Source organism: Aythya marila (genome assembly GCF_965140915.1).
Source record: "Aythya marila genome assembly, contig: HAP1_HAP1_SCAFFOLD_361, whole genome shotgun sequence".
NCBI classification, from domain to species: Eukaryota; Metazoa; Chordata; class Aves; order Anseriformes; family Anatidae; genus Aythya; species Aythya marila.
In genome coordinates this window covers 30201-56686 of record NW_028136619.1, presented here as the reverse complement: position 1 = coordinate 56686, position 26486 = coordinate 30201, and the positions used below count along the sequence as shown (strand labels likewise).

General features: G+C 38.5%; 1 protein-coding gene across 5 annotated transcripts in view; it reads right to left on the bottom strand.

Moving 5' to 3' along the window:
• Positions 1–913: 913 nt before the first annotated feature.
• The window catches only part of MARCHF7 (membrane associated ring-CH-type finger 7), a 26934-nt gene continuing 1361 nt past the window's right edge, over positions 914–26486 (bottom strand). The window contains exons 2-12 of one of the 5 annotated variants that reach the window (XR_014319539.1): positions 22094–22250; positions 19239–19397; positions 15768–15939; positions 13993–14160; positions 8574–9690; positions 8156–8325; positions 6689–6798; positions 5133–5246; positions 4429–4737; positions 3104–3152; positions 1093–1178 (exon numbers count right to left, since the gene is read on the bottom strand). Coding sequence is in view for 4 of the 5 variants with exons in the window: in XM_082786024.1 (XP_082642150.1) it covers positions 1053–1178; positions 5133–5246; positions 6689–6798; positions 8156–8325; positions 8574–9690; positions 13993–14160; positions 15768–15939; positions 19239–19397; positions 22094–22240 (2283 nt within the window). In the remaining variant the exon portion in view is untranslated. The other 4 variants (XM_082786026.1, XM_082786024.1, XM_082786025.1 and 1 more) reach the window with 4 other exon arrangements.

The following is a 26486-nucleotide window of genomic DNA, read 5'->3' as shown; positions in this document are numbered from 1 at the left end:
GAGAAATATTTATAGCAAATACAATTCTGATACATGTATGACAATTTATTGTACCACCATTCATATAAAGCATTTCAATTTAAAATGTTGAGAAACAATCTTAAATATTTGCGTAAGAATTTACAAACATTAGTAAAGATAAACCACAGACAACAGCTTTCCAAGTTTTCAAATATATGTTCTGGTAGATATCCATGTATAAACAAAATGGACAATACCAGTGAAGATGCATACCTCATTTTTACTTTATTTATAAAGAAGTGACAACACTAGAAAACACATCGATAACCAGTGCTTTGAACAGTGAAGGTGGGACATAAAAAAATCTGATTGAACTAACACAAGCTTAGGTCTTTATCGAGTTGCATATCTGCCAGGAATGCTGAAATGCAAGAATTTACACCTGCAATATTCCATAGTGGAATACCCACGTAATATCAAATATAATCTCCAACTTCCAAACCGGTAAATAAAAAAGCCATCATTAACACTATGTATTAGAAGACCACTGCAAGTTCTTATTGCTTTTTGAGTTAATACTCTTCAAATAAACTGAAAACCAAACAGTCTCTACTGTACCTTGCTCATCCTCCTGCTCATTCATTAACACTGGAAGCAATCAGTTACTATATGAGGCCACAAAAGAGGCATTTAAAAAAAAAAAAAAGAAAAAGAAAAAAAAAGAAAAAAAAGCTATTTAGGTACATGGACATCCCCTCCCTCCCTGCCTGCCCTTACCCCAAAACCCACAATAACCACTTAGTGCCAGTAGAGAGCAAAACCAGATAGACAAAACCAGAAATGTGACTACAGTAAGAAGGAAATAAAGACAGATATAGCTTTCTTAAATATTCAAAATCTGATGTCTCCCAAAACGAAGCACATCCCCATCATTTAAAAAGGGAAGTTGCCTTATATATACATATACACACATATATCTAATCTTTGCACATGCTGAGTAGTTCTCAAATCCACTGAGTTCCACAGTGCAGCAGTTGATTTTGAATTTAACAGTGCTTCAAAAACTACAGTAATATTCAATGCACTTTTTACTAAGGAGAGCAAAAAACAAATGCATGTTGATGTTGTTCTTGCCAGTTCAGCATTTCTGCAGCACATCTCTTTGTCTCTTGCAACACAGTTCCACCAGCATCAGTCTTCAGAATCATCCTCAGAAGCTGTTGGAACAACACAGTATAATCAGAAGCCTTCGTAAAGGTCTGTTAAATTTACAACTAGAGCACTTTTAGTTTAAAATGAGTAGTGGAAATAAAGGTGATTTCATAATATAAATAGCTGACTGTAATACCGGCCCAAACCTTGTGTAATTTTCATAGCTTAATTTTTAAATGCATCTCACATCTGAAAAACGTAGCATTTTTAAATCTGAATTCCACATTACAAACTGCAGTGTCCTCCTGCTGTTCCTCCTCAAAATAAAAGGAAGAAAAAATGATTATGCCAGAGATTCAGCTTTATATAGAAGTTCACAGTGGCTAATTCCAACTGTAGTAAGAGCAGAGAGAGATTATGTTCAAGCTATGACAGCTGCACCCAACAAGGGGGAAGAAATTACTCCCACAGGTAAACTATCTTTATACTAAAATACCAAGAAAAGTTCATTAATCTAAGCAAACAGAAATTTCTGACATTTACATTCATATATATATATAGATATATATATATACACACACGTTTTGTGTGTGTGCATGTGTGTGTATATATATATATATCTGTTGCTTAATACAATTAAGTGAGTCCTATTTGGAAGCAGCTACTGTCTCCACCCCCACTCTTTCAGTCTATGTAAGGTAAAGTCCCCATATGCATAGGATTCTGCTATTGAAAGGTGAATTAAAGGACAAACACATGCTTGTCAACTGTGATAAAAACTGAGTACAAACATCTACAACAGGTTTGTAAAGTTAGCTTGTGCCTAACAGGAATTAATCTGTCCTCCTAAGCAAACTCTGCAGTCTTGAAATTATTTGAATCACGTAATTTGTTCCATCTCTGAACGTAAAGAGGGAAGCAACGTCTTTCTCATCACTTCTCCAGCCTCCCAAAAACATTCCTCAGAAGAGGAACATAACTCAAATGGTGTCAGTAACAAATTTCAAGTCAGTATTCCTAACCTAAAAGTTAAAGTCTAGCTCAAATATAGATTAAATTGCTGTGTGGAATGCCACTTACTAAGATTAATTTCTACTATAATAAGAATACACACAACTTAAGAATAAATCCTGAATTCCAATCCATCTCTGTTACAGAAAACATTACCTACATAGTGCTCTGAACGCAGAAATAATCCTCTGCTTCTTGAACTAAACAATTCCCCCCCAGCATTCCTTATATCATACACCAAACATGTCCTGTTCACTGAAAGCTCAATACATATACAAAATTTGCATGCTGAGAGACAAACACACACTAGAAAGAAGATAAACCAATTACCTTTCCACTGCCTATTCACAATGCCCAGAAATAAGACTCAGATTCAGGCTACATTTACCACAGGTCAGCACACATTTTTCTCACTTCATCGCACTGAAGAACAACTAGGTGAAAAGTAAGCTAGTCCTCTACCTTAGCTGAGAATTGTTAAATTCATTCCAGAAGTGGATAATGCTGATCAAAGAATACGTACATCCAAAAAGTGGGGAAAACAAGGTAAACAAAAAGGGCAATAAAAGTATGGTAATTTAAGCACAGTCAAATTTAGCCTGAAATGCTTCTTTTCCACAAGAACTCATGAAAAGGCTACAGCCTAAAGGTCACCACCATTTCCATAATTAGGTACTACTAGAATAAACTCGCAAAGAATCTTGGTAAACTCGTAAAGAATCTTGGTATCACTGGCAGGAAACACTTGGATAGTCTTGCATAGTCATGATGCTATTGGGAAATCCATCATGAAGAATTAAAATCAGCTCCCACCCAGAATATTTCTACTGACACTGGAAAAAAGCACTGGGTAAAGTCAAGTTTTCAGTAATTTAGTCTGGTATTATGAATCATCTTGGCAAAGGAGGATTGTACTCATGTACTCATTGAACTTTGATCTAATGGGGGGGGAAATAAGGAGGAGAGGGGAAGCACCTACTTTCAATATCTTCCATATGTGCCTGAAGAGTTCTTGCAAGGTTAATAAACTAGAAACAAGGCAGAGAGAAAGTAGTTTAAAAGTTGCAAAGTTTATGTGCAGTAATTTGCAACACGTTAGCAAAGAAGTTTTCTTCACCTTTTCTTCACTTTTTATATCCCAAAGCTTCAATCCAGGTGTTGGTTATCCTAACCCACTTGCTCAACTTACAAAATCAATACAAAATTTAATATCAAGTCCCACATATTAGACTTCAAATTGCTACTGCACAGTTATTTTGGCTTCCATACTACGTCAAATGCTTCTGTTAGCATTTATTGCCTCCCCATCTTCATGTCCTACAGTCTGTAAAACACATCTATTTTGAGAGTTGCACATATATAAGAAATTGGCAGTTTTATGAAAACCGTTCCTACAAATTCCAATGCACAAAAACGTAACCCACATGGACTTCATTAGTTGAATCCATTTCATTTATTTCACTATTTATATGGCAAAAACAGAGCCCTCTGGCTGAACAAGGCTATTAAAAAAAAGCATAAATCCACTGAAGATTATATCCGTAAATATAGTTTAAAATCAGGGTAACTACTAGACAATAATGGCAGTTAAATGTTAGAAAAACAGTGACAATCTACGTCACTGTTTAAATGATAGGACAGATGCTGACACACAGCAAATAAAACGAAACAAGAGTAACGTAAGAGGTTTCATAGCCCAGTTGTGGTTTCAGTATCAAACGCACATGGGTGATGTTCACTGCTTTAAAATGTAGCATCACACGCCTATGTAATGCTGCGCCTGATCAGAACCATTAAGAACATCTTATTTCTGCAATACACTCAAGGTAATAAACTGTACTGGATACTGGCTACAGTTAGATTGTGTCTTTTGTCTCTACACTTGTAGAGGAGGAAAATGGGAGTCACAGAATGGTTTGGGTTGGAAGGGACCTTAAAACCATCTAATTCCAACCCCCCTGCCGTGGGCAGGGACACCTTCCACCAGACCAGGCTGCCCAAAGCCCCAGTAAACACCTCCAGGGATGGGACATCCATAGCTTCTCCGGGCAACCTGTTCCAGTGCCTCACCACCCTCAGAGTAAAGAATTTCTTCCTAATGTACATTTCATGTGAACCACAGAAAATAAGCTATATAACTGGGCATGTACAGAAAGGGGACCACTGTTCTAATACAGTGGAGGATTTGAGCACAGTCCTGCTTCTACTCCAAAGGCCTACTACTTGCTATGCAATCATTCAAACAAGCTTCAGACAAGCTTTATATTGCCATTTATTTTTAAGCAATTTAAAAAATATATATACCTTTCAGGGGATCAGTTGTCAAAGAACACTGAAGTTCACTATCCAGTATCAAGTTAACATGCAGATTACAGATTTTTGAAAGAGTCTCTATGCAAAAATGATTTTGTATGATGATCTCTTAATGGTCCAAGGTGCACTTACTGCACTTCTAAGTCAAGGCGTTCAAGTGACAAGAATCCAGTCAAACCCAATTGTTAAGAGTTTTGACTAGTGCCAGAAAACCATACTATAGCTCGGCAGTTTCAAGTACTTATTTAGGGCTCAATCCAGCAGACGGAGAATGCAAGGTCCAGACCTCTGTAATGCAGACTGGCATAATGAGAAAGGTTTGTCATGTCAGATAGTCCAATGTTCTAAACTGAATGTTGAATACAGAGGAAGATAAACCCTCCAGTTTTGGATAAATACCCAGAAATTATGAAAACTGATATATGCAAAAGATACATGCAAAGCAATCAGTTACTGATAACCTTGACAAAATTAATTTTGAAACACAGTAACTGAAATAACGTAGTATCCTTCAGTTTTAAATCAAACATAGTCTTACTACTTTAGATGAATCTAGACCATTTTACATGAAAATCTCTTAATTAACAGTAGTACTTCTTGGGATATCTATCTAGCTCCTGAGTCACTCAAGACAACAATATAGTTCTAAGTTCACTGTATGAGCAATTCCTGCCATAAAAGTAATGCATACTTACTCTGACACGTGTGCTGGCCTCACTTGCAGTTCCTAGCATATCAGAAAAGCGCTGTTCACATAAGTGTAACAACACTACAAGGTAGAGACCAGAGCTGATAAATTCATAGTCTGCCTTAAAGGAGATCAAAAGAAACATTCAGAATGTTAGCAGTACATTTACATATGTGATTCAAGAGGCAGAACAAGAATTAAATTTTACTGGAAGCACTACATATTTCATCTCTAGTTGTTCCAAGGAAGTTACGGAAATGTAATAGGAAAAAACAAATTACTTACTAAAATGCTATTATACTTGTAGTTCCTCCCACTAACCACAGATCTAACTTGTTATCCTTGAAGATAGATTTTATTTGTGGAACTTTTTCTATTTAAGTCAGTATGACTAGTTCACAGGTAAGAATCTAAGGAGCAGAGAATTGTACCATTTGGAGAAAAAAAAAAGAAAAAAAAAAAAAGAAAAAAAAAAAACTTTGCCAGTTTCTTTTCAGTGTTCCCAATACTTTACAGAAAGAAAAAGTGTTGTTCATAGGTGTTAATAAAAATTTCAAGAAATTATTTTCACTGCAATAAAGGAAAATCTTCAAAATGCTACTACTGCTGAATTGATCATTTAGAGTTGATTCTTTAGGAAAAAGCTTGAAAGGCCTTACTTCTATTGAAGTACAGTGACAGTAACCAACGCTCAGTCATGCTAAAATGTAAGATGACAGCACTCTTAAGGACTGTTCATGATGTAGCCCAGGTGAAAGGAGCTAGAGTACCAGAGTAAGTTATCTTACTCTAAACAGTAAGAAAATCAGAGGCTGATGTTTCACCAAGTTCACACATTTCAAAGTTGGAGTTACTCTTCTGTATTTTCTTTTAACTTCTCAGGTAGGCAAATTTCATTAGTCTTCCTGTGTTCACAGAATTCAACCCAGAGAACAAGGAAAACCCCCTTAATAGTTCAATATATCAATGTCAGCTTTCTAATATGTATTCATTGTAAAACAGTACACAATCCAGTGGTTATACAATGATGCATTTTATATAAAGACAGTAATACCAATGGACTTTTACTTATTATTATTATTTTTTTTTAATTTAGAAAAGCACTTGAAGGAGCAGCAAGAAGTTCTGTTATAAAAGAAGTTGTTTTTTACACTTTAATTAGAGGAATAAAGTAATAAATCTAATGGTATGTTTAAAACAATTGTTTAAAATGTTCTCAAACAAACAAAAACGCTAAAAAGAAAGACACATCATGATTTAATAAATGTGAATGCAGGATTTCTACTGCACCTATGTGTCAAAGACACTAGACTGCAAAGACAGATGAAAGACCTGCAGATCTGCACTTAAGGATAAGAGATATAGTACCTTTAATGGAGGCTTAGCAATAGGAAAAAGCAGGAGGATAGAATTTGAATATTGAGGAGATACATCTGTTCCATGGTTTTGTTACTTTACATGCACATCAGTCCTCCTGAAAAGGGGAAACATTTTCCTTCTCTAAAGAGGAGTGCCCTCCCAGCACAAAATCAACACTTACCAAACAAAGCAAAATATACTAACTTGTTCATTTGCATGTGCCCTATAGAGTTCATGAACATCAAAGTCTTCCAGATTCAGATGTAACTTCTCCTTACACAGTTCACAAGTAGTTACTGCTTCCAAAGAAGAACCTGGTTGGGAAGCGCAGGGGGAAGGTAAGAAATCAGTGTCAAGTTGCAACAGTCTAAAGTACAGGACACAATTATAGAAGCATTAGACTGTAACTATTTCTTGGCTTTACTTCCTAAAGCAAGGTTAGATGAAAAGATGGTCTCTGGTATAAATGTAGTGAACATTTACAACCATCAGAATTTAAATGCTACAGAATGTTTATTCCCTATCAGGCTATATGCATTTTGCTTCATGTTCAATCTGGACACCGTACTTCTTGAAAGCCTGGCATAAAATCGCTGCTGTTTGGGCTGTTTGAATTCTATACTGTAATCCGGTTATACACAAAAGTAATAATAAATACACTAGAATAGTTTAAAGATACTATTGGAGTAAGACTTGGTCTTGAAGTTCCAGGTCTGAAACTAGTTGTTTCATACGAAACAAAACAAACCAAGATTATGACAGACTTGTGTCTTAAATTTGTTGATTTCTATCTACAAAGTTGTACACTTCAAATGAAGTTCCCCTACATGCTGAGGCTTTTAACACGTCCTTTCTCTGATGCAGGTCATCTTATGCCAAGTAAACAAACAAGCAAATGTACCTTTTGTAACAAGTATTTCATGATCTTCATGTCTCTACCAGGCCATGTATTTTAAGTCTTAGGAATCCTACATATAAGTTCATCAAACAATTTATAAGTAATACAAAAACATCTGTATGGTGTGCAGTTTCTGAAGTATATCTTAAAAAAAAAAAAAATCTTTATTCCTGTTCAACTGCCTTGAACAGCAGTTAAGATATGTTAAAAAATAAAAAAAGACAATGTATTCAAGAACTGTTGCAATAGAAAAATATTTTTTGATTTTAAAATTCCTGTCGCTCTGCTACAGTCAGACTGGCTATCAGAGACTTAATAATTAGAACTGCATGCGCAAGGAGTTGCTGGGAACACACTTGCCCAAACTGGTAGAGTAACTCTTCAAAGTATCTTCTCATGCCCCAGACCTCTGCAGTGTTACATGTTCTGTTTAACACCTAAGTAGGCATTACAAAAAATGTAGTTCTATAAATGACTGATACTGCTCTTGGAAATAACTCACAGGAGAAAATGTGCACACATCTGTGCGCGTGCACACATATCAAAAAAAGCCTTGAAGTGTCAATGTTTTTTGTTTGTTTTTTTCTTATATTATATATATATATACATATATATATATATATATAAATAAAAGAAATATATATACACACACACACAATTTTCTCTCCCCAATCATTGCTTTTTCAAAAATATGTCAATATTAGTAAGAGCAATCGTACTAGTAAGTTTCCCACCATACCCAGACATTTACCATAGTCTGTTGTCTCCTTTACCTGAATTAATCTTGGACTGCAGCCATTTTTTCATGCACTCCTGGTGAACATACTGCAGACTTCCAGTGCATTTGCATGGCTCTATTAAAAGGTTGTCAGAACTTGCAGACGACATCTGACAGATTCTACATAAGTCACCCTCTTCATCTTCAGAATCTTCTAAAAGCAGACTGAATAGGAAGGAATATCAACAAAACACTGTGACATGTTTCATGTACGATTTTTTCTGTCCTCCAACTGTTCTCAAACCTGTGAGGATTAATACAAGTTTCTATAAAGACAAAAGTGAGCCTGTACATGACAGCTGTGAGTTGCAACCTTCTCTGAAGGAAAGTACCTTTTAACATCAAGGTTACATAAAACCCTCTCATGCTAAGTCAAGTACATTTAATTATCTCAAAAGAACATACTAATTTACCTTTCTTTAATTTTCTGGAGTCTTTCTGGATCTCTTGAAGGTGGTATTTTAGACTTATCACTTTCTTGTCCTTCAGACTGATTCCAGCCAGAGGGAATAATATCTACAGTTATCATAAGATTGTCAGACAGACTGCTTCCTAATGTTGGAGGCACTGCAAAGCGAAAGAGAGAACCAGGCAGAATTCCAGAACTTCTCCTGCTGTGGGTTGAATCTGGTGGGGAGGCAGTAGCTGTAGAAATGCCAGATACTGCAGGTGTTGATGGTCTGCTAACAGAAGCCCGAGGCAGGCTATCTGATGCTTCAAGAGAGGTCTCCTCACCTGACGCTCTTCTTCTGAAGACATGTTGCGATCTAGCAGTTGTATCAGAGGTGGAGATCCTTGCAGACTCGTCTCTTCCTTCTCTCCTTCTTCTGGAGAAGAGAGGTGTACATCTGTTCCTCAAAGATGATGATAACCAGGATCCCGTGCTCCTGCTTTCAGAGTCTGGTCTGTAGCTTTCTCCGTCCGAATCAGAGTTAAGATTCTGTGAAATTCCTGATAAACCCCATCTTCGTCTAAGAAAACTAAATCCCTGAGAAGCTTCAGATGTCTGAAGTCCTGGAGTTTCTGGAGTTGTAGCTCCATTAGCACTAGACAGAGTAGAAGCTTGAACTCTTGGGACAACAGATGACTCTTCAGAGCCTAATGACCTTGTATGCAATGAATCCTGGCTAGATCTTCGAGAGAAAAATGTAGATGACATACTAGATGCTAAACGAGACAGCAGCTGTCTGGTTGTGCGCCTCCCTTCACTGTCAGCTGCAGCCTCATTTAACGACCTCTGAGAAGATAAAACCCTTTCAGAACCACTTGAGGAAGGAATTTCTTCTCTAATGGCAGTATGAGAAAATGCTGGCTGCATGCTCCTCTGGGGTGATTCCATTTCATTTCTCCTTTGCCTTGAAGAATAGCTTGATCTTGAAGAGCTTATGTTAGAGTCTCTGTTGAAAAACGATGGCTGACGATCAGAAGGCAACTGTTGGTTCATGGATGCATTCAGCCTCAAAGCGCTTAATGAATTCTCTTTTGGTCTTGCTCCCTCTGCATATGAAGAGGCAGGCCTATCCTGAAGATCTGTTGCAGGAAAGCAGAGGAAAACAATAACAAGACGTGCTCCAATTCTTACATACCAGACGGATAACTCTTAAATGTCAATGCAAAAGTTCAGGATTTTGTGATCCTTTCACAAAATTGTTTCAAATTTGGCTGGTAAACTCCAGAGCAATATTAAGTTTAAACTTACTTCTCATAATTCTAATGCTAAACTGAAACCAAGCCCATTTTCAGTCTGATAACTCTATATGAAATCTAACCCCCCTAAAATCTTCAGTCTATCAAGGTATGACTTGCTGTCTTATGCCAATACAAAAATAGTGAACACTAACCATCTGTTAGAAGTTATATAAGAACACTTACACTGAAAAAAAAAGTACATGTACAGTACTATTTAGTAACTTAACAGTCCATTCTGCCTGTATACTAAGACAGGTTAATTAACATTAATAAACATCAGCAATGTAGCAGACACCAAATTATCTAAAAAAAATGCACAGGAAACATCAAGTATATTCTCCATCTATTACAAGCTACTTTCTGCACAAGAACATCAAGAACTGCAGGTAAAAACACTGCTTAAAGGTAGCATAAAATTAACTACTTTGGATAACAGAAATTGAACAGTATCTAAATTAAACGTACGTCTTCGAATCACAGTATTCTACCTCTAGCAAGACAAACCTTGCTAGTCCGAAGATTTTTAGGGAGGGTTATTATATTTCTTTTTAAAAAGAACTAAAACATAAAAACAGTAGCCTAAAAATACTGCAACTGCACTAGTTTGGCTAAAATGAGTTAATTAAAAATGTTTTTAAAAATATATGAGCAACAAAACTTCAGAGGGCTAAGGAGAATCTCATTCCCTTACTGGATGCAAGGGAAAACATAGTGGTGAGAGATGAGGCTGAGCTGAAGTACTTGATAGTTTCTTTGCCTCAGTCTTTTGTAAGACTAATTTTTCTCAGGGTACCCAGCCTGCTCAGCTGGAAGACACACAGAACAGAATGAAGCCATTATAAACCAACAGGAAATGGTTAGCTATCTACTACACCTCTTGAACTCACACAGATTTATTGGGCCACAAAAGATTCACTCAAGGGTATTGAAAAAGCTGGCAGAAGTGCTCACTAAGCCACTTTGAACAACCTATCAGCAGTCCTGGCTAACCAGTGAAGTCCCATCTGACTGGAGGTTAGCAAATGCAACACCTTTCTACAAGAAGGGCAGGAAGGAGGACTTGGGGAATTATAGGCCTGTCAGTCTAATCTCAGTGCCAGGCAAGGTCATGGAGCAGATCATCCCAAGTGCTATCGCGTGGCATGTGCAGGACACCCAGGTGATGAGACCCAGCCAGCGTGCCATAATGAAAGACAGGTCTTAATTGACTGATACAATCTCCTTCTATGGTAAGATGACACACTTGGCAGACAAAGGAAAGGCTGTGATACTGTTAATTGGACTGTTACCAAAGCACTTGATACTGTTTCCCAATAACCCTCAAGGCTTGGATGGATGTCGTTTTCACTGGGCAAAAATCTGGAAGGATGTCCAGCCACAAAGGGCCATTGTGAATGAAATTAAATCTGGTTGGATGTCAGTCATAAGCTGCTCAGTATTAGGGCCAGTTTTGCTTAATAATGTCATCAACAATCTGGATGAGGGGGTCAAGTGCACCCTCAGTTAAGTTTGCAGATGACACCAAGCTGGGCAGGAACATTCATCTGTTTGAGGGCAGGAAGACTCTGTAGATGGATCTGGATAGGCTGGATCAATAGGCTGCATCCCATTGTATTGCACTCAACAAGAGTAAATGCCCATTGCCGCGCTTAGGTCACAACAACCCCATGCAGCCATTTATATATAGGCTTGATAAACAGTGACTAGACAGCTGCCCTTCAGAAAAGGGCCTGGGGATGCTGGTTGACAGCTGGCTGCAAATGAGCCAGTATCGTGCCCATCCTGGCCTGCATCAGAAGTAGTGTGGCCAGCAGGACTAGGGAAGTGACTGCCTCTCTGTACTCAGCAGTGGTGAGCCTACACATTGAGTACCATGTTCAGTTTTGAGCTCCTCACTGCAAGAACGATGTTGTGTTGCTGCAACATGTTTAGAGAATAACAACAAAGCTAGCGAAGGGACTAGAAAACAAGACCTAAGAGGAGTGGCCGAGGGAACTGCGTCTGTTTAGTCTGTAGAAAAGGAGATTGAGCGAAGACCTCATTGTTCTCTCCAACTACATGAAAGGAGGTTGTAAGCAAAGTGGGTGTCAGTCTCTCTTCTCAGACAAGAAGTGATAAGACAGTTAGGAAGCAGCCTTATCTTATTTAAACCTCCTGTTGTAAGTTATCAGGAAGAATCTCTTCATAGAAAGGGTGCGATGGAACAAGCTGCCCAGTGATGTGGTGGAATCATCCTCCCTGGAGATATTTAAGACAGGTGGATGTAGCATTTAGGGACATGGTTTAGCGTTGGATAGGGTAGCATGAGGTGATGGTTAGACTTCATGATCTTACAGGTCTTTTCCAACTTAAATGATTCTACAATTCTATCAACTAACTACTGCTTCTCTCAAAGAAATACAACAACTTCAGTTGCAGATTCAGCTATGCAAGCAGCTTAAGCAGGATCAAATTACTAATAATCATCCTGTATTACTAATCATAGCTACTCTCTCAATTACCTTAATCACATATAGCCAGTTCAATAACTATTACCACACGAACGTCCCCTCCACTGCTTTTTGAAGTATATTTATTTACATAATGCTTTCTTATAACCATAGTTTTTGTCATTACTACATATATACCTCAACATGGAATTCTACTGTAGCTCAAGTCTAGGTGACATTAAGTGAAGCAGCTGAGAAGGATAGTCTTCTTTCTCGCAGAATAGCTAGAATTGGGTTGAAAGTGGACAGCAGATGCACGCTGACCTCATAGGAAGGGAAATTACTTTTCATTTCCTTTAACATTCTAAATACTTAACAGGCATTGGTAGATTAAGGTAGGAGGTAGAAGTCCTTCTTCAGTAATTCTGAGAATGAAACAGGATCACATAATCATCTAGGTTGGAAGAGACCTCCAGGATCACCTAGTCCAACCTCCGACCTAACACTAACAAGTCCTCCACTAAACCGTATCACTAAGCTCTACATCTAAACATCTTTAAGCGCCTCCAGGGATCGTGACTCAACCGCTTCCCTGGGCAGCCCACTCCAATGCCCTTTTGGTAAAGAAGTTCTTCGTAACCTTTCATGCGATTTTTTTTTTTTTTTTTTTTTTTTTTACAGGTTCTGCACTGCAATCATACTATTTTATTCTTGACGGTGAGGTTTATGCACCTGGCATATCCTAAGGAAGGAAACATCCACATAGATGCTAAGCATTTCCTACATGGTTTTGACGACAAAGCAGAGAACACAGTCAGGAATTACTTTTATAGCACTTGACGGGGGCACTACAGCTAGAAAGGCAGCACAGACAATACAAAGCAAGTTTACCCACCCCTGCTTTTCTCCCATTAGGCTCTACCAGGTACACTCCCCATTTTTCACCCATTTGAAGTCATGTAGAGTATGACAACATTAAAACATACTCTTCTGGCAAGGCAAAACTGCTGAATGAGAATTGGAACTGTTTAATTTTTTCTGCTCATCTTTTGTATAGCTGTAAAGGATTGTTGTAGTTTTAACTTCTGCATATAAAATACCACTATTGCATCTGCAAAAAGGGTGTCAATGAAGACTGATGACTAGCTACCTCCTCAGACCACAACAATCCAAAGAGGGAGAAAGTGAAAGTGACAATGCAGAAAGTCATACTAGTCCTAGCAGATACCATTGAACAGATCTCTCACTTCCTATAGTATATGTATTTATTCAGTTGTACTGTCAATGATCTAGCAGTTCTCCCTAATAAACACTCAAAAAACACAATGGAAAGAGATATGGGTGAGTGCCTTGGTGGAAATTCTTTGAGTCCATTAAATTTTTTAATTTATTTCTGTATGGCAAAATAAAAAGAAATCTTAAAATACACAAGGAGAAAGGAGGCTTAATGAATATTCGCACTGTTACTGTGGCAAACACTGATACCATTTTCTTATGACTGAATGCATCTATGTAAGCTAGATCATTCATATATCTTTTGATGATTTTAGTGAACACCTAGAGAGCGGCTAAACAGCTTTATTTAAAAGAATACCTTTAAATTAAATAGATCTTTTGACTTTGTTTTTTTTGAAGAACGCATGGAAAGCACATGGGAAGAAACTAACAGGCATGCAGCCTATGTGTTTACAAGCTTTGTTTTTACAATACATACATGTTGAAGATGACAAGTCATTGCTTCTGTAACTGTGATCCACCAGATCATTAATGGACATATCTGTTCTTCTTTCTAACTCTCTTCGCTCTCTCACCAGCTCAGTTCCCAGAGAACCGAGCACCACAGATGAAGATCTAGGAATCCTACTATACCTCCAAGAGGCATCTAGGAAAAGAAAATATGCCACATTTTTATAATAATTTTAAAATCCATTAAAGCTGGTACTTCAGCATGCATTCTGGTTATATTGTATTAAGGGGGAGTTTAGCAATACCACTAAGCTGATCAAGTGGCCAGTTACCAACAAAAAGCTAAGAATACAGCATCACTCTGCTGCTGATGGCAACTCACTTAACCATGCAGTTGGTTCTGTAAGCTAACCCGGGAAAAAAAGCAGTAATACTTTTGTGAAGAGTCAGACCCTGTAACAGTCAAACAGGACAGGAGAAGGGAAGTAGGATCTTGTCTTCCAGTGACAGCTAATTACTAGGTAGCTTCACATTAGGCAAAACAGCAACTCGAGGTTTAATAAATGCTGCCATTCCAATGAAACTCATTAAGCGTTCCTAAGATTGAGTTTCCAAAAAGACATCTGAATATCTTAAGAGCATTTTAAAAACTACTTTTAAGAACAGTGACAAACACTGTTCTTGCTCATATTACAGAAACAGAAGGGAAAAGCTCAATTTGAAGAGATCTTGTTTTTCAATAATAGCTCCAACAACTAAATCAGGAACTATACATACTTAAGCTGTGAACAGAACTCATTAAAAAAAAAAAAAAAATTCTTCAATGGCTCTGAAAAACCCACCATGAATTTATTATACTTTTAACTTCTAAATCTATATTTGGGCATTCATTGGTCAACAGGGTGATGACCAATCCAGAAGCGGACAGACGTGTCCCAGATCATAACAGTCATGTTAATAATATGACTGCCATTAACACAAGAGTAAGAAAGTATCTACAGTACAGGGTTTTTAGTAAGAACATATTAAGTTTTATTTGGATGGCCACGTAATTCTATAAAACCAAAATTGGTCTATACACATAAAGGTAATCTGAATGTCTCTAAGGGTCTGTTTCAAAACATTCTAGAAATGCTTTCAGTAGTAGCTTGTTGTTATTTCCTGGCCTTTAGACCACTGTTAGCATATTGCTTAAATTACAGTTATCCAAGTATTTGCTTAAATTACATCTAAGCAAGTATCACAGTTATTTAGAGCTTTAATGAGAATCTCAGTTTTTCCTGGAAGAGTTCCTCATGTAGAATGTTAATTTTTGCCTGGCCTGTAGAAATAGTTTAGGGAATGAAGTTATTTATCAGTAGGGCCTGACCCCCTACCAACAACATTCTAACCAGCTATGGCACTATGCTTCTTGAAACACAGAACTAAGTACATAAAGATTTTCTTTCTGCTGTCTGACACATGCAGGTTTACTAACACAATTAGTCCCCTGAAATCATATGTAACAAGTGCACTCATTCTTTCCTTGAGATCTTAACCACTTCAGATCTATTTGAAACATTAAGTCCAACTTCACTGCAAATGGAATAGGTACAGCTAATGTTGAAGTTCCATGAGTACTAATGAGTTTTCAAACACATCAACAGCATTCTCACTATTTCATATACTACCGTCAAAGTTTTTCATATTGAAGAATAACAGAAACATAGTATTTCAAAGCAAGTTATTTCCAACTCAGTAAGACCTGATTGATCTTACTCAGAAAACTCTCACGTAGCTCAGCTCTAGTTGTCAGCCTCTCACCTGAAAAGGCAGTCAAGCCATTATTTCTCACAGAAGAGGTAGGCGTACAGGACAGCTTAGGTCTCTTTGAATCACTATCTCGCTGCTGGTTATGCAGTCTTGAATATGCTCCCTGAGTTCTCTCAGACTCGCCATAACACCCAGATGTAAAATGAGAGGAGGAAGATGTAGACTGAAATAACATAAAAAAAAAAGATAATTATGGATACAGTATTTCAGGGGTACCTTCCACAGCCTACAATACTGAAAAATAGCATATATACCATAAACCCCACAACACCAGCAGAGAATAACTTTACGACGCAAAGTCTTTTTTTATTTAAAAATATTATAGAATTTTGCTGTCAAGAGCACAAGCATTTCTCAGGTTTATTCAAGGCAGTTCCGCATCTAAAGCTGGTTTCTACTACAGTCAGCACCTTTTCTTTTTTAGATGGATGACATTTAAAGAACAGAGAGATAATCCTGACTCTTAAGATACCATAAAAATGCCCAGATGTAGGTTTACAGATAATAAAGCAAACATAATTTTGTATTTCAGAAATGGCTGTAACAGATTACCTTTATGATATAGTAGTTTAACAAACCCTGCTCATCTTTTAACAACCTAAAATATACTTAGCTAGGAGGTAGCTCTACCTTCTATTAAGGTGCTTAGACCAGAAATATTTTGATTACATTAATCAGAGAATCGTAGGGTTTGGAAGGGACCTCATGAGGTCATCAGGTCCAATCCCACTGCCAAAGCAGGTTCCCTAGAGCAGGTTGCCAAGTATGGTGGTTTTACCATGCTAAGCAGCTAAACACCACAACCGCTCTCTCATTCCCCCTCCTTAGATGAGGAGGGAAAGAAGTAAAGTAAAGAAAACTCACAGGTTGAGATAAGAATAATTTAATTAAAGGGAAAAAAATATTATCATTATTATTATTATTATTAACTAAACAATTTAACTAAAGGGGAAAAAAAAGAGAAAGGGGAAAAGGAAAAAAGGGAAAAAAAAACACATAAAGGCTATGTGGAAGTGCAGAGGAAAGAAATTACTCTCCATTTCCCACAAATGAGCAATGCTTGACCACGTCCTTGAAGCAGGGCCTCAACGCACGTAGCTGGCATTCAGGAGGAGAACTGAAGTTTTCACGAGAGCCCACCCCTCCCCTCTTCTTCCTGTTTCCACCTTTTATTGCCGAGTGTGACACCACATGGTATGGAATATCCCTTTGGTTGGTTTAAGTCAGCTGCCCTAGTGATGTTTCTCTTCTCACTTTTTTGCCCACCCCCTAGGAGGATTAGAGAGAGTCCTGATGCTGTGCCAGCACTGCTCAGCAGTACACACAACGCTGGTGTGATACCACTGCTGTTCTAGCTACAAGTGCAGAGCACAGCACTGAATGGGCTGCTGCAGGAAAAGTTAACATCCCAGACAGACCCAGTACACCGAGGTAGGCATCCAGACAGGTCTTTAATATCTCCAGAGAAGGAGACTCCACAACCTCCCCGGGCAGCCTGTCCCAGTGCTCCATCACCCTCACCATGAAAAAGTTATTTTGCATATTGGTGCCAAACTTCCTGTGATCCATTTCGTGGCCATTGCCCCTTGTCCTGTTCCCACAAACCACTGACAGGAGATTGGCCAAATCCTTCTGTCTCTCACACTTAAGGTATTTATAAACATTAGTAAGATCCCCTCTCAATCTTCTTTTCTCAATGCTGAGCAGACACAGGTCTCTAGGCCTTTCCTCGTAGGGTAGATGCTCCAGGCCCCATATCATCTTTGTAGCCCTCCACTGGGCTCTTTCCAGGAGATCCCTGTCTTTTTTGTACCAGGAAAATAAAAGCTTTTTTTATTAAGCTTAAACTCAACTGAAATAGTTTAAAAAGTACAAAACAATTTTTGCAGTATATAGCCTTCCTAGTACTGAGAAAAAAAAAGAAAGAAAAAGAAAGGAAAACGTATTGGCCCGTGAAGTTACTGGTCTGGTTACTCACTGCCAAGATTTTTTGATACCAAAAACTTGAGCTTGATCAAACAGTTTGTTCTTCTCCCAGAAAGTATTTGAAACCAAGCTTCTTAATTGGCCAAACAAATTAACTGTTTACTTGTGTTTTATTTTTATGGTTTTGCTGAGCTTATGCCAATGCTTTTCAATTATTTCTCTTTCCCCATCATAGAAGACAAAAGGGTCAGACAGAGAATCTAACATCACAAACCAAGTGTGAAAATAGGTTAATTTCCCCTCAAGTTATATGTTTAATGTAATTTATCTTTTAATCGCTTGCTATTTGACAAGTGGAAGTTTGAGCCTTCTGCAGTGTTCACCCCCATCAGAACATAATTTAAGAAGAAAATTTAACTTAGGAAAAAAAAAAAAAAAACAACACTCTCACTTCAAAAAGCCTGCAGCTCTAGCTTAACTGCATATACATGGGCCTACTACAACCACAGGTTCCAACCATATCTAAAGCCATTTACTAGGATTACTCCTGCAGGCCAGCATCCCCACAGTTTTCCACACTCCTCACTTTTCTGACCGTGCATTCACCTTTTAAGTAACTGTACGAAAATGGACACCTACTTATGGTTCAAGTATCCTTAGGTACCCAAAAACCCTCTCAGTTTTCAAGTGAGCAGAATTTTCAAGTTTGCTATCTATCCCCAAGGGTCTTTATAGTTGTCTGCTCTACCCCTCTTAAAGCGGGAAATAATCAGACAGTTGGACTAGATCTCAGAATAGTTCAGCTGGAAAGGACTATCAGTTCTATTTTTTTTATTTCTAATGCAACTGGAAGTGTTTTATTTTGACTCTGCAGTGCATAAGTAATTCAAAGAAGCAAACTACTTTAGAGTTGTTAAGGGACAGTCTGTGGTTCAGTTCTACATGTATGGTTATGGAGGCCACCTAAGGCAAGCTGTTTAGGCCTGAGCCTTGGATCTCAGTCTGGTGAGAGGTTGGCCTCCATTTTCTTCCACAGTATGCTGCAAGCAGCATGTAACTAACTGTTATGTTACCTGTAAGTTGTAAGTAAATCTAAAGCTAAGTTTTCTAAAACAGATTCTTCAAACTACCAACTTTGTTCTCAGGTCACAGAGCTGGTAAGGTCAAAAAAAAAAACCAAACAAAAAACACTGTGCCCTAGAAAAATCCAGTAAAACATTTATTTTGTCATTTGTAGGACTACAGCATGTAAAAGACTTTAATCATGCATGCCTTTTTTCTTTGTGAATGGTCCCTTCTTAAGAAAGAAATTTGAAGTGAGTGGCTCTACTAGTAGTCAAATTAATATACATTACTATTTTCATCCTCTGAATAATTTCTTAACACTGCCATCTTATTTTCCCTCCAGTTTGACTTGGTAACATCTTCTTATCTAAAAACATTACAGCAAGCTTCTGCTAGCATTTTTTTCAGATTGCGAAGGCTACAGTAAAACCCTCTTTTCTAAAGAAGTCATTACACATTAAAAGTTATTACCAGTCTGTTTCTGCTTCCCCAGAATCTTCCAGACCGTGGATGATCAAGTGTCCCTGAGTAGTGAGTTGGAGAGGACGCTGTAAGCTTCCAAGCAGTTTCATGGGTCTCTCTTTCTCCAATTCCCCAGTCTCTACCAGAAGTACTCAATACAGTGGATTCCTGAAGAACAACATGCTTATCAGATACATCTTATAACTCAAGATGAAATGTATATCCGATCTGAATATCAAAAATGCAGGAAAGGGTGAGGTACTAATAAACTTGGAGACATCCATTAAAAACCTCAAGGTATACCCAAGAAGAAATGAGCCAGGTTTAAAAAGAAAACCACTGGCGAAAGGAAAAATATTTTTCTATTAATTATCTCCTTTATCTGTCCTTTCATTTGATTGTGGACAGTAGGTTTTTTGGGGTGTTACCCCTACTTAAATACTCCAGAAACAGGACACAGTTAAGGAACTCAACTTTCAATATGACAAGTTACCATCTTCCATTTAAGCACGCCTGCGTATGTTTTATTTATTTAACTGCTGGACGCTAGTCTCATAAAACAAGCTCTCAGACTATCTTCTATAAATTGGAGTGGAAAAAAGTGATTCAACATGATCCTCTCTGCTATTATTTTCCCTCCGTTTTACCTGGGAAGTATTGTAAAGGTCATTCCTCAGAGTAGAAGCACGTTGCTCAGCACAAAACATCCAAATGATAACGCACTGCACAGTGTAAACACTGCAGTTCATGTAATAAATGAAATCAAGTACATAACCCTCCTAATTCCTTGACAGTGGAAAAACAGTTTGGTAACATATCTAGCTTCACAGTTTGAGACTAATCTTCTGACCAAAAGCTTTCAGTGTCATCCCATCTAGACTGGATGGGTCCATAAACCTTATGAAAGAGCAAGACTATTCAATTTTTTTATTATTATTATTTTTTATTATTTTTAATCAGACGGTTTTACAGAGCAATTGGTCTGCAAAAAATGGGTAGGAATACAAAAAAATAAATAGATCAAAACTGTCTGAAGACCACCCTTAGGCAATCTTTGTAGCCTACATATTAACAAACACATGCAGGCTAGATATAACAAAGTGTAACACATGGCTATACGTACATTGTGCTAAAGATAATTAGATGCGTTACTTGTGAAACTATTTCTGGGGAAGGAATTATACAACACAACGCCCCAGATCACTTGTTAGCAGGGACAGAATTCATTACTATTTTATACAATAAACATTTAGTCATCAAGTTAAAATTCTGCATTGCAAAGACTAAAATGCACTTACATTTCTAGTCCCAAAATTTTAGGTGGGAACTGCTGACAGGAGCAGAAACAAAATTAAGATAATCGAACCCAACAGCCCTCTGGTTACTTCCAAATGTCCCAAAACAATTTCTGTATCAGTTTAATCTATACTTACCACAATCCTCTTTCAAAGGGAAAGCATCTGCCAAGTATGAATTCTTACTCTTGAACATACCTTCATCCCACAAAAAAACATTTTGGTTGGCATCAAACAGCAAAGGTCTCTGCCACAGCCCTATCCATTGCCAGGTGTAGCTGTACTAACATACTGACAGGACAGTATGATGTAAACCTGCAAGTCCTCTTCTTACCTTTTCTTACAGAAAGCAAAGTGAGCACATGCTGCAGAGTAGTACATCCTACTGTCAACTCTTAGAACCACAACGTATTCCTATATATGCATCACTATCCACACGTGAAGTATAATGCCCTATTAACATTCCATGTAAAATCCTCACATTCCCTCACCAGCAACACCCATTTACCCAAGTTTAGGACAGCAGTGACTATTGTCAAAACAGATCCATAGTATCATAAAATCATGTCATAGAATCACAGAACAGCTGGGGTTGAAGAGGACCTTAAAGATCACACAGTTCCAACTCTCTCTCCCATGGGCAGGGACACCACCCACTAGATCAGGTTGCCTAGGGCCTTGTCTAGCCTGGCCTTGAACGCTTCCAGGGATGGGGCATCCACAGCCTCTGGGCAACCTATTCCAGTGCCTCACCACCCTCTGAGTGAGAAATTTCCTCCTTATCTCCAATCTAAATCTCCCCTCTTTTAGTTTAAAGCAAAAGGGTATCGGGATGCCCTTTTCTCATCAATCAGCTGATTTTTAAAGGCAGAGCTACAAACAAAAGTAGGTAAAGATGTCAAACCTAGAACTACCAGTTCACAGGTTCACTAGTTCACTAGATTAGGGGACTGGAGCATTTCTCAGACAGAGAGAGGCTGAGAGAGCTGGGCCTGTTTAGCATGGAGAAGAGAAGACAGAGGGGATCTTACCAACATATACAAATATCTGAAGAGAGGGTGTCAAGAGGATGTTTTTGGACTCTTTTCAGTGGTGCCCAGCAACAGGACAAGGGGCAACAAGCACAAACCGAAACACAGGAAGTTCCAGCTGAGTACAAGAAAAACATTTATTTACTGTAAGATTGACCAAGCATTGGCACAAGTTGCCCAGAAAGATTGTGGAGACTCCCTCTTTGGAGATATTCAGAACCCACCCGGATGCCATCCTCCACAACGCGCTCTAGGTGATCCTGCTTGGCAGGGGGGGGTTGGATCTGATGATCTTCAGAGGTAACTTCCAACCTCAGCCATTCCGTGATTCTGTGAAAACTGTCACTGGCCTGATCATCAAATCATTGCCTTGGATGATTACTTATGTTTTTTGTTTACAAATGCAAGACCGTGGCCGATACTTTTCCTTTTAATTCCCCCCCTGGGTGGGGGGGGGTCAGCAACTCTAGGGTTTTTCCTCTGTTAGAAACAAACATTAAATGAACGTACGCTTCATAGAAAGAATCAATACCATTACCTGGTATCCAGAGTCTAATCTCCGTGAAGATTCTCTTGCACTATATGCCCCACCTAAACTGTTTCCAGGTAATGGTCGGGATCCTATTGGAGAGCTGGAGGCCTGAAGAGAGATCCTCCGAGGAATTCTTGAGGGTTTAGATTCCATTTTTTGTACCCTGTAGAAGGACACACTCATTACTTTTTCTTTCAAATGCAGGGATCTACACACAAAACACGCGCAACTGTTTTCCAGTGTAACGTAAGTATTACTCACACACAGACATACATTTACACAGAGCTTTGTTCTGGTCAGTAAGATGTGGAAATGAATTCTTTCTCAGGTTTCTGCACCTCTTCCATAAACCCCCTCCCATTCACTGTTAGAAAACTAGGAACATAGCTGCTTTTGATATTCTTGTTACTATATTACTTATATCCCTTAAGAACCCTGCAGCAGTAACGCAAAAACGAACCAGGAGTCACGGAAAGAATCCTCTGATTTCTTAAAGCCTGAAGTAACTTTTCTGTTTATGTGCCGCATCTACAACATGAGAAGATCAACTAGCTACTTGCAGAAACTACACTCAAGCTTATTCTTCAGGGTCAGAACTGTGAAACTTCACTTTCCTGTTAAAACTACCCACCTCAAAGAAGTATTTCACTTCTCCAAGACAACTACCATGAAAATTCATTTATAAAACCACAGTATGTGGTCTGACATGTATATACAAATTTATTTTTGAGTAAATATTTGCTCTGTTGGTATTTCTAGGCATTTTAAAACAAATGCTGGTGCCTTTTCCACATAAGAAGTGATCCTGGCATTCCTGTCCTTTGAAGGATATCTCAACTTCACATTGCTTAAGAACTCTAGATAGATAGATAACTGGTTTTCTAATATTCTTCCTCCTCAGGACAGTACAGAAAGAACTACACCACAAAAAATAGCTCTTAAATAACATTCACAACATTACAGCATCTGCAGTTGTGTGGTGCAGGAAGAGGTGCATGACAGTTAACGGCTCGTAAAACAGGTGGCTAAGAACTGCATCGGTGCAGGTGATTTGCCAAAGTGGTACAATGTTTTATTTCACAACTTTCAGTTCTGACCTTGCCTTCTGAGAGCAGCAATGGGAAAAAGATGTATTAGGGAAAAAAACAAACACACACACAAAAAAAAAAAACAAAAAAACAATCAATACAGTACAATTATTTCCTCACATTCAGCTACGTCTCTGAAAAGCTTCTGGAGCAATCCTGACATTGCCTATGCCTGGCTGCAGTTACAAGTTGAGTTCATGTACCCAGGACTACCCAATACTCTCCTGGTAAAAGTTAGTTTGTACAGATGTCCATTGATTAAACTTAGTTTATGGGACTGGTACACAAGAGCCCTTCCAATCCCTAACATTCTTTGAGCACCAGAATTACCGCTTCAGTTATGGATCATTCTGCTTCTGTATGACTTTCCTTCAGATGTATGTAGAACCAAATGAATTAAATAACACAAGTAGAACGTCAGACGCAGACAGAAAATATGCAGAGGTTCTAGATGAAGGAAAGGAAGCTCCGTACAGCAGGATTAATGAATGTCCAAATGAGCAGGGGAAGAAATACAAGTGTAAGAAGTTCAAGAACTTTAAGACATAATCAGAGATCATCTAATGCTACTAAAATTGCTTATGCACACAAGAGAGAAAAATCAGCCTGTCGCAATAGGAAAGGACAGGATAGAAGACAGTTGTGTCCAATGCCTAGTCTCTAGAAATTGAAATGGAGACTAAGATTAGCTAACTGCTTCTACAAATGTACTTGAAGAGGCACAAGACTAATTCTCTCCTCCAGTGGTAACCCCAAGAGGACAATATTATCAATCAACTCCATCTTGTAAATTAGCACAAGCAGCTGTCTTCTATGATTTCAGCCTGAACACATCAGGATGATACTATCAAAGGGATATGTTCTAAGTAAATCTTGCAGAAAACTAAACACAAAAATATGTTTATAGTGAGCACGTTAGGAAATGCCAACTTTAATGTCAGCTTATGAATATGCACTACAATTAAATCCTCTAAAACTGTATACTTTTCCTGCACAGTCTTGGCCTCAGCAAGCGAACAGGGACCTGCTATAAAGATGACTCAGTTTTGTATAGTGACAGCACCTGACAAGAGGAACCCTGCCTCATTTTCACGCCGAGTTACTGAACGAAAGGCCTTTTGACTCAAGCAGGGAAATTCTGCATGAGGAAACTGGACTTCATTTTTGCTTCTGACCACAGTTTGAGTGATGTGGTACATGTCACTCAGGTGAATCATTTTGCCAATACAAGCACAGAAGACCACTTAATCTTCTGGGCATCCAACATAAAAGAAATAAAATATGCATACATCTCCAACTGAAGTCAACGGAGCTATGACCTGAACATATTGTATAAATCAAACCAGATACAACTCAACTTTGGCAACCAACGCTAGCAGGAAATCCATTTTCATTTGGGTTTCTTTTATCATCCAGAGTTCTGTGAAAATTGTTTTAAGCACTTCACTAAGGAAGGCTTCATAGACCAACCATATTCGCAGTTAGCTTTAATACACAGAGTCACACAAGGCTTATGACGATCATGGTAACAGAACGAGGTGTTCAAGAAGAATGTACTATGCCATCACAGAACATAGTACATAAGACGACAGTGACCAGGTGCGTCCACATCTGGAATACTGCATCCAGTTCTGGGCCCCTCAGTTCAGGAAGGACAGGGAACTGCTTGAGAGAGTCCCGTGCAGAGCCACGAGGATGATTAAGCGAGTGGAGCATCTCCCTTACGAGGGAAGGCTGAGGGAGCTGGGTCTCTTAAGCTTGGAGGAGATGGAGGGGTGACCTTATTCATATTTATAAGTATGTAAAGGACAAGTGTCAGAAGATGGAGCCAGGCTCTTCTCAGTGACACCCAATGACAAGACAAGGGGCAACGGGGTGCAATGTGGAACACAGGAGGTTCTGCCTAAGTATGAGACAAAACTTTTTCATGGTGAGGGTGACAGAGCACTGGAACAGGCTGCCCAGCAGGGCTGTGGAGTCTCCTTCTCTGGAGGCATTCAAAACCTGCCTGGACGCGTTCCTGTGTGACCTGATCTAGGCGTTCTGCTCCGGCAGGGGGACTGGACTCGGTGATCTTTGAAGGTCCCTTCCAATCCTTAACATTCAGTGATTCTGTGATCTCACCATTTAAAAAAAATATTTACGTCACTAGAATACTCATCTGAAAGGGGAAACATCAGTTTTATAGGATATTTTGGAATTAAAATGGTTCTCTTTTACAATATCACAGTACCATGAGGTGTGTTTTTTTTTGTCTGCTTTTGTTTTGAACGAACACAATGGCACTCCAATTTAAAACCTCAAACGTTTTGTTTACGTGCAAAGAAATTCACCAAACCCCAAATGATGATTAACATGCTATAACAAGTTCTATAATGATGAAGTAGTCAGCTAAATTTACACAGAAGGCAGTGAGACAGAAAAATGCTTAAACAACTTTTTTAAGGAACAAATACAAAAAAAATTGCATTACATCCTCAACTGGTTTAAAAGGCTGCTGTTGTGAGAAAGGAGAACAATACCTTACTCAAATACAACACCTGTCACATCCTTCATTGTGCAACCTCAACTCACTACCTTGACAAACCACATTTCTGGATTCTCTGTGACTTCCATATTTTGATACTACTCACGCTGCTATCCGACAATTTGCAGAGTGGCTATACAGCAGAAAATAGGAAATGGAATAGGGTGTGAGAAACACTCCTCATCAAAGCATAATATTCCATCAGCTCATACAGTGGTATTCAACTTTGCACACAAAACACCACAGAAGAATCTGAACTCCAGTGTTTTCAGGAGTAAGGCACTACATGACGCATCTCAAGACAGGGAAAAAAAAAAAAAAAACTTCTGAAATCAAAGTTTAAATTTCAGTTGTACATGGAAAAGAGATGACCGTGTCTTATCTGGGAGGTGGAGCTGAACTGCCTATTTTGAGTAGACAGCTCTAACGCTCTGCCCTTCTTAAGCTGTGATTCCTCCAACTACTAGATGAACTAGATCTAACCTAGCCACAGGCAGGCATTAACAGATTAAAACCAAAACTGATAGCTCTTTACAGGAAAGCAGAGTAATTTCAAAAGGTAAAAATAACACCAAACTTTTAAAACTGGGACTTCTCACTGCTTCTCTGGTGGCCTAAGCCCCCTCTACTGAGAAACGAGGGAGATATTTGATGTATTCTGTCTACCAGCAAGGGAGGCCCTTACTAGCTACCACGCCTTCTGCTGACAGCTTAAAGCATTCTTGTATCCTCGCTCAGAGCGCTGCACACGCCTCGCTCCCAGCTCATAAACGGAAGTTTTCTA